The sequence below is a fragment of the Silurus aristotelis genome (assembly GCF_946808225.1).
Source record: "Silurus aristotelis genome assembly, chromosome: 18".
Taxonomy (NCBI): domain Eukaryota; kingdom Metazoa; phylum Chordata; class Actinopteri; order Siluriformes; family Siluridae; genus Silurus; species Silurus aristotelis.
In genome coordinates, this window is record NC_139591.1 from 16,609,559 (window position 1) to 16,622,364 (window position 12,806).

The 12,806-nt window shown below is 42.4% G+C and overlaps 1 protein-coding gene across 7 annotated transcripts in view; it reads right to left on the reverse strand.

Moving 5' to 3' along the window:
* The window catches only part of msi2a (musashi RNA-binding protein 2a), a 258,690-nt gene that overhangs the window by 174,127 nt on the left and 71,757 nt on the right, over nt 1-12,806 (reverse strand). For all 7 annotated transcript variants that reach the window (XM_083568557.1, XM_083568554.1, XM_083568556.1 and 4 more), the window contains one exon: nt 12,180-12,272. In XM_083568557.1, coding sequence (XP_083424683.1) covers nt 12,180-12,272 — 93 coding nt within the window. The remainder of the gene's footprint in view (nt 1-12,179; nt 12,273-12,806) is intronic.

The window sequence follows — 12,806 nt, forward strand, 5'->3', positions numbered from 1 at the left end:
ACAAAAGTGAGTACACCCCTCACATTTCAGAGACCATTTTATCATATGTTCTCAAAGGACAATATTATAGAAATGAAACTTGGCACTCATGCAGCCCCAGACCACAATGCTACCACCACCATGCTTGACTGAAAGCAAGACACAGTTTTCTATGTATTTCTCACCAGGGCGTCGCCACACATGATGGACACCATCTGAGCCAAACAGGTTTATCAGACCATAGGACATGGTTCCAGTAATTCAAGCTTTCTTGTGAGCCAGCTTCAGAAGAGTCTTCCTTCTGGGATGACGGCCATGCAAACCGACTCTAAAGCAATGCTGGCAACACTCATGCGTTACTGATCTTTTTACAGCCTCAACCACTTTTGTGAAGAGCAAAAATTCTAATTCTCAAATCCTCAGAGAGTTCTTTACCATGTTGAACATCTAGTGGTCAGACAAAAACAAGAACATGATGAATAAGACATGTGGCTTTGCATGGTTACATGACGTACAGCTGTTATCACTTTTGTTGCCAGCTATTTAGACAATGATGGCTGTATTTTGAGTTATTTTCATAGGGCAGTAAATCTGTACTGCTAAACAAGCTACATATTGACTAATCTGAAATATATCCAAGTTTCAATTCTATAGTATTGTCCTTCAAAAGATCTACCAAAATGGTTGTTGAAATGTGAGAGGTGTACTCATTTTTGTGAGATATTGTATATCTCCTTGTTCTTTTTGAACTACACTAGAATCCAACACCCCACCACCTACTGTTTAATGAGTTTAATGAGCTTCTCTTACTTGAGTACATTTTTAAACCAGTAACTTTACTTGTACTCAAGTAAAATTTCATTACAATAACAATACTTTTACTTGAGTACAATATATTTTATTACTCTCTCCACCTCTGCAAAAGCATTACGGATATGACAAGACCAATCAGCAACTGCCGTTCCTAATAATAAGATGCCAAGTGTGCACACTCACCAAAAACCATGACGCTGAGATTTTTTTCTCCCCATTCTGATGTTTCATGTGAAGATAAAGCTCTTGACCAGTATCTGCATGATTATATGCACCATACCGCGGACATATGATTTTCTGATTGGATAATTACATGAAGGTGCAGGGGTACAGCTAGCTCTATTAAGTGCCTGATAAATGGTCCTTATTAGAAAACTCAGCGTTACAGTTAGACGTGGGTAAAAACCCTGCACAGACAGGAGGCCCATCACATGCAACCTAACGAAGACTGAATCGATAAGAAACTTTGTTAAAAGTTCTCTTAATTAATATTGAAATCATTTCCTAAAAGCAAAAACAAGTTACCGCTTTTCTCTGACGAATACGCGATGCTATTTTCTTACGAAGATTCAACCAGAGCAAGCAGACTTGTGTGCGTAGTTTAAATCATTAGGTTCCTGTGGCGATTATTTTTCCCCACATTAATGGTGACATTTTGGCCACTTTCTGACAATTTTCTTGAATTGCTTGCACACACAAAAACAGTGATTTTTTTTCTGCAAAATTCCTGTAGTCTTTAATCTCAGGTTAATCTGATTCTTTCAAGGTAAAAAAACAAACATTTATTTTCTCATTCATCCCACAAATAGCAACACTTATGCTCAACACTGATCCCCTCAAATGACCAAGCGACTGCCTCAGCATCATTCCCAGTCGGAGCCAATTTCCTGGTACAATGCAGGGGCTGAGTGTGGGCTGCCGGACCCTGGCATGTCTGCTGAACAGGTCAACATGGCCGGTGTCAAAACGGTGCACTCTAGGAGTGATTTTCTGGCTTGGTTAAACACAGGGGATATTATTTGGACCTGTGACAGCAGGGTGGGTTCAAACCATGGCAGATTCACCAATCAGAGAGCGCAGGGGGAAATGTAAGCGCTCCCTTGGTTAAGCCTCCTCATTTAGACCTGTCTATCTGTTTCAGTAGCTGTCTCTCTGTCCTGGCTCGGACCCCAACACTTCCTGGCTAGCCGGATAGTGTGAGCTCACTCGGCGCCTCCACACCTGCCCTATCTGGCTTTGGATCCTGTGATCTGCATTCGTTTTGGTTAATAGGTTGCATGGCGCTTGAGCGGCCCAACTCAGCAGCCATTAACGAATCCCATGCCTCTCTTCCGCTCCAACGCCAGCGTCTCCTCTCGCTCCCTGAGCTCAGGGTTTGTTTTGGATCGGTCGTTTGGTGGAGGAAGCGCTGGAACGGACGGGCAGAAAAATTCACCTTAATTAAAATGCTTTCGTCGGCCCGAGGGACGCGAGCGTATCGAAACTATCCAAAATAGCTTTGTGCTGCCGTTGGCATGGAAGAATGTTTGGAATTGGCAGGTGCGCGCGCTGAACCGGGCCGCGCTGAGTCAGCCTGAAACAACAGCAAAGAGGAAGAGAACGGAGCGGACTGGAATACCTAAACTAGTCATGCCTTAAATTGCACCTAACACAGATGCCTGTCTCGATTTCCTCCTGTAGAATATTGATAGAAGCATGGCTGAGATGCTAAACAAAATGTATATACTGTATATATATATTACTTGGCACCAGAATTAAGTGCATACACACAGCTGCTGTGTTTATTACTGACTGTCACTGATTTTCTTATATCGTGACTATAACAATAACATTTTTGTTTTTAAATGTTAAATCAATCCTAGTTTTGAAGAGAAAAAAACAGTTTTGGGTTTTTTTCTAAATGCGGACTATACAAATCTACACAGTTTTACACAAAAGGGTTTTGTTAATAATTCAGGGTTCCTGGACATCTCTACAGAATGTTTAAGGGTGCCCCAGAGGGACATACCAAAGGGTGTTAGATGGAAAATACGTGCTGCTTGTCATTTTTCTTGATTTAATTAAAATGAAATAGAAGGGCATTTAATAGAAGTAGAAGAAAATAAAAGTCTTTAAGGTTAAAGGGTGAACGCTAAATGGTTGTGGGATGAACAATATGCCGGACCCTCAGGGGAAAATGGTTTCCGGGTTTGTAAAACGCATCCTTAGAGCAGGACACAATTGGATTTAAAACTAGGATTTTTTTATTTTGCGTTTGTGTATACGATACCGGCAGCACTATAAATACAGAATGTGAACGTCTGACGGCGCTTTAACGATGCAACGCAGGAAACAGGAAGCAAAACAGGTTGTTTTTGTGTTTTTTAAAACCTTGGGACGGCATGGAGCGATAATCGTTTGTTTAAAATAAGCTCAACTAAACAGAGGTTCTGTCTGTCTTTGTTTTCCAAATCATTTAGTTTCAGGATTTTGTACAGGCAGATAGATCGACTCTTAGAACACCATACTCCAGGGATACATTGTTTACCTTTGCAGCCTGCAGCATTCTGGATAGTTAAAGAAATGCCTCCTTGTACCACTCCTACACACACACACACACACACACACACACACACACACACACACACACACACACACACAGATGTGTGGTGGTGTATGTACAGAAAATGAAGAATGAATCCTTGCCTTACACACAAATCCTCCTAATCTGAGGCAAGTTGTTGATACATCCACTCCTAAGAATTCTTTTCTCTCCCCTGATACACTTCCACAGGGAGAAGTGCCACACACACACACACACACACACACACACACACACACACACACACACACACACACACACACAGTTCTTCAACCTGCAGGTGTGTGCTGTCGTCACTGCCCACACCGTGCTTCAATACCTCAGAGGCTTCATTAGGGCACAGACAAGAACTCGTTCCTCCCATTCTCTCCTCTCTTTCTCTTTCACACATACACAGGAGAAATAGAGAAAAGGAGACCAGAGAGCAGAGTAACACAAGGGCATTTCCTAATGTCGTTTTATAAGTACAGAGTGTTGGAGGCGGCCGTCCCGAGAGACACTGGAAGGTGTTTTTTTTTACCTGGATGTGTGACAGAGGCTTTCCGTAAAGGTGCAGTCGTATCTCGCTGTTTACGGAGTCATGCTCTCTCTCTCTCTCTCTCTCTCTCTCTCTCTCTCTCTCTCTCTCTCTCGTTTCTTTCTCTCACAAACACACACACAAGCTCAAGATTGGTTTCCGCTCTTTTTTAGATGTTGTCAGCAAGGCACACACTGCCCGCTTTAAGCAGATGCTCCCAAAGTTAGTTGCAAACCTTTGCAAAAACTTTGTTGGAAACAGATGTGCCGTTCTAGAGTGTGTGTGTGTGTGTGTGTGTGTGGGTGTGTGTGTGTGTGTGTGTGTGTGTGTGTGTGTGTGTGTGTGTGTGTGTGTGTGTGTGTGTGTGAAAGAGAGAGAGTGTCCATCCTTCTGAGATCTGCATCTCGTTATCCAGGATCTAGTTATTATGGAAAGTCTGATATGATTTGATATATTGTACAAACAATTTGAAATTAAATCACACTAAATTGAAAAAGAGGAACAGGACTGAGAGATACAGGCCACGCCCATTTCGACTCTCCAGGCTTCAAGGTCACAATTTTCTCACACTAACCAACATGCACCACCTTCATTGTGACCGAAACAGAAGGTGTGCCCAGTTCACTTTAACACAATGACAAAGGCCACACGTTCGAGCGATTACTTCTAATCGCTTATGTGAATGTGTGATGATACACGTTGATGAAATCCTTTGCAGGGATATTGTACGATCTGTTACACCTAAGTGTCTTCCTATTTAATGAAAACCACCTTCCGTTCACACGCATGTTTGGGTTTTCTCACACTGTGGACAGTCCAGAAGCTAATGTGCCAACTCTGTAGTTTAGGATTATACTCTGCACGTTAGTAATAAGTCGCTAAAGTGTTTTGCAGAAAATACACATAATGTAATGTTATAAGACTAACTATTTTCTTCTCCTTCTCTTGGCTTCTCCCATTAGGGGTCGCCACAGCGGATCATCAGTCTCCACGCCACTCTGTCCTCTACATCTGCCTCTTTCAAACCAACTACCTGCATGTCTTCCCTCACCACATCCATAAACCTCCTCCTTGGTCTTCCTCTTTTCCTCCTTCCTGGTGGCTCCATCCCCAGCATTCTCCTACCGATATACTCCATGTCCCTCCTCTACACATGTCAAAACCATCTCAATCGGTCCTCTCTCACCGTGTCCCCAAAACGTCCTACATGCGCTGTCCCTCTAATAAACTCATTTCTAATCTTGTCCATCGTCATCACTCCCAATGACAATTTCAACATCTTCAGCTCTGCTACCTCCAGCTCCACCTCCTGTCTTTTAGTCAATAAGACTGTAATTTTATACTTGGTCTATTCTGACCAAGAGTCATCTCTGTTTAGCTCATCCATAAAAGCTGAAGGTGTGTATGTGTGCGTTTCAGGGATCTCCATAACTGAGGCCAATGTGATTCGCATCTCGACGCATAGCCGACAGTACGGTACATTAAAGCTAAATATGAAGCCGATACAATTTACCCCGATTACAATGCAGTACGATCCGATTTGATTCAACACAATGCGATTCAATGCAATGCCATGCAATTGAAAAAAATGATGCTATGCAATTCAATATGATACAGATTGGTACAGACTCGAGATTATTACTTTGGTTCAGACAGACTCTCAAGACACGCCTTAGTCTCCGTAGTGTTGTGATACGCCGTATTCACGTAGCAGCAGCGGTGCTGAGAGAACGCTCTGGAGAAACAGTTCAGCGAGGAGAAATCGATCTACATACCAAATACTGGTCACAAATTATTGGTCACTTTCTATATGATAAAAGTATAGCGCATCTACAGTGCTAATAATTATATATAAATAAATCGTTTTTACCGACGAAAAATGTAAAAAAAAAAAAAACGATACAAATGCCAACTTGTAACCGATGCGCGCTTTTTTAAATCGATGCATCACATCGTTAACTTTTATGCCGGATCACTGATCCGAATTGGTGAATCTTACCATCCCTGCTGCGTTTCCTCGGCACAGGTTGAATGGTGACAATGTAATTTTGGATCACATTTGGCTGTCCACAGAAAGCCGTGCTGGAGAAGAGCCTGCCACTCAAAGAGCATTGGATCTCTCAAAATGGCGCTTTCACACATCACCTGTCAACCGGAGCCGTTCGTCCGAAACGTGTGCGCGCACACTCCACAAAGCGACGGGGGGAAATACCCACAGGCCGTATTTCATTTCCGCGGGCCCGCGGTCGCGTTTAAGGATTGTACCAGGAACAAGTTATTAAGGGCCCTTTCTTAGGTTAATACACATTTACCGGAGGGGAGTAAAAAAAAAAAAAATCCAATATATCCCAGCAAATGGGTCTTTTAGAGAGGATGATATTTTTAAAGGGCCGGATTCTGAAGGAGGAGGTGTGTCGAGGTGACGATGTCTTGCGCCAGCGCCTTTAGACGGAGTGTTAAATCTGAAAGCGGTGTGAATGACGGGCGTCTCATCTTCACACTGTTGACACAACAGGGACGAGGAAAATTGCTGCCGTCTGTCTGGAATTCCTCGCAACTGGATTTGATCTCGCAAACAAGTCGACTATTAAACAGGAGCGGTGAAAGGGGTTTCGGGAAAACACCCATCAGCAGAATGACAGAGGATGAAAAAAATGACATTTCATGGAGGATTAAAGGTTTTAACAGCCAGTATTCACATCCATACAACGTAAAACACTTACAGATGTTCCAATGAATCAACGTGACCCAAGTAAACAAATGATTGCGGTGAAGCAGTGTGGTAAAATGTAAAAAAAAAAAAAAGACCTGGTCTGTTGGAGAAGCGGTGAACGAAGTTGAGTTAAAGTAGAGATACACTTGGTAAAATATTACTTCAGTAAAAGTGCACATCACCATCCTTTATTACGGCAATAATGTCCTATTATTAAGACTCTTCGCTTAATCGACTCAGTTTATGTCAAAAGATTTTAAATGTTACTCTCAGCACAGCAATCTATTAATAGAATGATATTAATGAGTCAAACACGGATATCTATTTAAATAATCATGAGCCCAAATCCTCCTTTTCAAATACTTCAAGAAATTTGCATAAATAAGGCCACGGGTGTTGTGGTAAGTTCGAGTCAGGAGTTTCTTCCATCATTTATTCCTCTGAAAATGTTCTGCTTGCTGTTGAACCTACACTGAACTATAGATTGGTGATAAGTAGATACCACCAAGCGACATTTAAAACGAGTTTAAAACACTGCTCTCGCTTTACCCTGATTGGTGGCTTTCTGTGTGCTTGACCAGTAAAAGTTTTTTTGCAAAAAAAAAAATATATATATATATCCAAATGAACATACTTCAGTAAAGTACAGATACGCAAAGAAAAGCTACTTAAGTACAGCAACGAATTACATTTACTTCGTTACTGTCCATCGCTGTGCTGGAGGATGGTTAACCAGTACGTTGCTCTGCTCCCAGAAGCCTCACAGACCCACTGAGTGTATAAATGGCAAGGGAATATGAAATCTCTGCTCTAACAGGTCTTTCTTTCCCTTTACAGTAGCTCATCTCCTTCACTAGAGTCATTGTCTTCGAGGCTCTCTGACTGTTCTCTTATTAAAACTAGCTAAGTAGCTGAGTCAGAGCTGCAGCTCACGAAACCTGATTACGCTACTTCAGGAAATGCCTTAAATACACTGACGGAGGTTTGTCAGCATTACTGCACTATATGTAGTGCCTGTCCACCGTCAGAGTCTCAGCAACCGCCTCTAACCATCTATAAACTACTGTATTAGCTCAAAAGCCGGTCTTCCATCACCTCCTGAAGCCTCAAACGTATACAATTTCATGACCCGGTTCAAAGGCGAACCTTGTGACGAAGCCCCGGGGCAGACTTGCTGCGACAGGAGGAATAGAAGATGAAACGATGAATGGATGTTGTCAGACTCTCAAACTCTTCTCGTTCACGGATCCCTGCCGTCGCCCCCAACCCCTGCACTTTGTTCTCTTTACAGATTCTCAAACAATTTGATTTGTATCGCACTTTTAACAGCAGACAGTGTCACACAGCAGATATGCAAATCAGGATCGAGATTTAAATCTGCAATCAACAAGCCAAAGGTGAAAGTCGCAAGAAAAGAAAAAAGCGATGACAGGATGAAGAAACCTCTAGAGGAACCAGAATCAGGAGCAGTTTATTTTAAAGAGGTACATCTTGACCGTTCATCAAGTTCACCGAAATCCAGACTTCCTGCTGCTTTTCTTTGGTATGGATCTTGTCGCAAGACAATGAGAAGATAATCATTAAAAAGGAAAGAACGATCTAAAAAAAAAAAGAAAAAAATAAGGATTTTGACCATATATCATAAAAGCTGGTTAAAAAAAACATTGGCCTGTATCGAAGTAAAAGGAAGTTAGACAGCGTGTCTTTTTGTGGTTCAGACTACTCAAATCAGATATGCAAAAAAAGGAAAAAATAAAATCGGATTTGTCCGACCTGTCTGCACATAGCGACAGTGGTGAAGCATGCTGCGTGGATTTGTCCTCCCCCTCACTGTGGATAAAAGCGTGCGCTGAATGAATAAATAGAATGCGAGAAAGGCTTCGGCGCCTGCCGGAAGCCACGCGTACAACACCTCGCGTGCTTCATATGGCGCTGGAATGAACGGAAACGAAGGCTGACCATTAGGCAAATGGAAGACTCCTAAACACGGAAAGTGTGAGGTGTTGCATGGGCAATCCAATGTAAAGCTATGAAAATATTCACCTGTAACCAAAAGGATTTCGGATCAAAACCTCAGTCTGCCCAGGCTCCGGGCCTGCGCATGCCGCGTAACCATCGAGCCCGCTAACTACCTTTTCTGTCATGGAAGCAGCCCGAGCAAAACAAACATTACTTCCTGTACACACTCGCTTGTTTGTGTTCACCGAGGCAGGAAGTCAGGTCCAGCGACGCTAATGGACATCAACACTGGTTTTATTCGCTACGCCTGAACAGCTCGAACGTTGTTATTAAACACTAGCGCTTGGGCAGGTATGCTAAATGAAATGTTATGAAGTCTGGGAAGGCACGCTCGCCACCAGCCACGCAACCCCCTGTGCCATTTACAGAATCTTAATGCTCACAAAATGTCAGGCGCGATATCAGATTACCGACGGCGCCAAAACAAATTTCCTGTCACTAAACAAGTCGTCTTTTATTTTATTTATTTCTTCTTTTTTTTATAAACTACCAACGTTCCTGTCTTTCTACTGAAGTGTGGGGGTCCACGAACAGCCAGAGGTGTCTGTGCTTTTTTCTCCCCCCTTTACTTTCACTTTCGGTGGCGCTTCTGTTGCAATATTGCCGAAGCGATTACAAGATGATCGTAAATAATGATTAAATGCTGACAACCATCGTTCCTTCATCCTTCCCATGCTGGACTGTGTGTATCTGTAGGCTTCAGGAACAGATATCCCACTTCGAATACCTTGGTGCTAGGGTGAACCTACCTAATAGACACCCCTTGTACTTTGTAATTAGTGATTAGGTGCAAGTGTTGTACATTTGATTCGCTCAATAGAGTAACGCTTTGGAGCATTTACCATAGAGAAGGTGATGGCGCAACCCCAGTGATAAGAAGAACTACAATCCTGACAATGGGACAATGGGGAAACTTGGGGAAGTGGTAGCTCAATGGATAAGATGTTGGACATCTGATTGGAAGGTCATGGGTTCAAGCTGCTGAGCCCTTGAGCAAGGCCCTTAAACCTCATTCGCCCAGGTGTAGAACTGAGATAAATATAAGTCGCTATGAACAAATGCCATAGATGTGAATGTAAACGTACAATGCTTCTGCCTAAAGCCTTTCTTGGTCATCAATAGTTTCTGGGAAATGGTTAATTTTTAATAAAAAAACTACGACATGATATAGAAAAGTCCATGTTTTTCTTTACACACTTGTTAACACCAGAACCTGCCACGTCACCGAGGAGCTGGATGATTGGAGCAGTTTTCCTCGGAGCGCCACACTCCAGCCCTTATGAAGTGCTTCAGGAGCGTGGTCAGCTTGAGCGTTTCGAGTCGAAATTCCGGTTTGAAAAGAAGTCCCCTCCAGCAAGACTCTTCCTCCCTTCAGTCTTCCCTCAGGTGCAAAGCAAGTAAAAAAAGAGCTTTCGGTTACTCCTATATGTTTATACAGCAACTGATACGTGTCCAGACTTTTCACACGGGGGCCAGTCCGAGTATAAACTCGGCGTAGGTCGTTTATTTCTACAGATCGATTCCTTTTTTTGCACAAACGTTCGAGAAAAGAGCGAAAGGCAATAAGGGTAGATAAAACGAGTGTGTTCGAGCGCGCCGAGGCCTTATGTAGGAGCAGCGGGAGAAATCCACTTGCTCTAAAGCTGCCTGGGATTTACACCTGAGTCATGCCGAGTCGTCGGCTCAGCAAAGCTTCTATACCTGTCAAACACACACTCTGGCACACGTTCGTTCTGCATCCTATTACAGATGACACACAGACTGCAGACAGCTCGGAGTGTATGAGGGATGTGTGAATGTGTGTGTGGGTGAGGTAAAAGGTCCTCTGAAAGGAAAAGTGAGCATTTGTGACCCTGGTGCTCCATTTTCCCAACCACCTTTTTCCCCTCCATTACAGCATGACACCAACATACACGTTTGTCTTACTATTCTTGAAAGGACATTTCATTGAGAGAATCGTGGCCAAAATCTGGACTTTTTACTAAAGAAAAAAAAATCGGGATATTTAAACGTACCCATGAAGTAAGAATGATTAGATATTCCCATCTTTGTGGAAACACTAGGTCCCCACAAAGATATAAAAATATGGCTGATCGAGCTCACATTGGCTTCATATTGACGTTTTGTGTGCAAACAAGCGTATACAAAATCATGTAGACATGCAGAAGGACACAAAGGGCATTCGTGCGGTAACCGGAACGCAAACAGGAGCGTGCAAACGTGTGCTCTCTCTTCGTTCATTACCCCCCCCCCCTACTCTCTATCCATCTTTTTCCTCTCCTTACTTTCATAATCAGCTATAATATACGCTGTAGTGGACCATTAGGTCATTAAGAAATGTGCTGGGGAAACATGGCTTCTCTAAACGCACTCACACAGAGAGAGAGAGAGAAAGAGAGAGAGAGAGAGAGAGAGAGAGAGAGAGAGAGAGAGAGAGAGAGAGAGAGAGAGAGAGAGAAGAGACAGAGACAGAGACAGAGAGACCGACAGAAATACACACAGACCAACAATCTTGCCTTCTCCATGGGTTGACCAACCACACAGCATCATGTCTCTCGCTCTGATTTAAGCAGCACTCTCAATCACACTGATTTGTTTATCTCCCCGAGAGTGCAAGGATTCCTCAAAATAAAATAAATAAATAAGTAAACAAACATACAAAACAAAATGCAACATAGAGGGAAAGAGAGAAACAAAACACCATATTATAATCAAGCCAATCAAGTCGTTCAATCAAGTGGAGATTTGCAAAGCTGAGATGATTATCCACAGTGTCCCAGCAGCAAAAAAATAAATAAATAAAAAACAATGAACGCTGCGGTGATGTCACCAATTTGGCTTTATTTATACAAACACCGAGCAAAAGACACACACATATCTTTAGACCACACACACACACACACACACACACACACACACAACACACACACACACACACACACACACACACACACACACACACACACACACACACACACACACACACACACACACACACACACACACACACACTAACCCAGTAGTCAGTAAGCAAACTTAACCAAAGCCTTAAGCAATGAGCCAGAACTTCTCTCAGTTCCCTCAAGTACACGATTTAAGCAGCGTTGTTGCACTCTAAAATCTTTTTTCTGAATACATTTCTGAGAAGATCTGAATAAATTAGAAATTCATACCATGACTGATTCTAGTTTTGTATAATGCCTACCCTGTTCAGCAACATGACAAAAACTGGATGCAGTCTGAGACTTATATTTACTGAAATGTTATAATTTTTTATTCACATATTGTTTATTAGTGCAAAGCTAAAGAAATAAGTAGCAGATATGAAATTATGTGTTGTTCTATAAGGTAAATTGTGTACAAATGAAAAGAAAAAAAAAGATAAAAACTAATGATAATGCCTCATGAGTTATTGAGATGCACCTTATCACAGAAGAATCGATGAGATGTCTTAATAACGTCCAACCGAACTCAGTGTATGCATATGTGTGTGTGTGTGTGTGTGTGTGTGTGTGTGTGTGTGTGTGTGTGTGTGTGTGCTGCATTGAGCCACTTACCTTTCCAAACTGCTCGAAATACTGCTTCACGTCGTCCACCACTGTGTTCGCTGACAAACCCCCCACAAATATTTTCTTCGTTCTTGTGACCATCTGGAGAGAAAAAAAAGGAAGAGGGAGAGAGAGAGAGAGAGAGAGAGAGTACATCAGTACACAGACATATATCAAAAATGAATTTGTTCCGAAACTCATGCAAGGCAAAGGGAATAGTTCAGATACAGCAAGTCTCATCAAGTCTCATCCAGAGAGATGTGACAAATGAATGAAATTGTGAAAGCTGTGACATCTCAGAAGGTCCCAACATTCATCTCTCTCTCTCTCTCTCTCTCTCTCTCTCTCTCTCTCTCTCTCTCTCTCTCTCTCTCTCACGTACACACACTCACTAATGAGTCATTATGGACCAAAAGGTTTGAACCAAAGTGCCAACACCATGTCTCTGATCCATTATGAACCTCAAAACCACAGAATACTCAAAGCAAGACCATTTTTTAAGCATGTGTGTGTTAAGCATGTGTTTAAAAAAAAAAAAAAAAAAAGAGGAAGAAAGGGGAATAGGCTTATATTTGAAATTATTTCTTCACATATCCCAGTGATGTTAGGAAGCTAGGGTCAGAGCCCAGGGTCAGC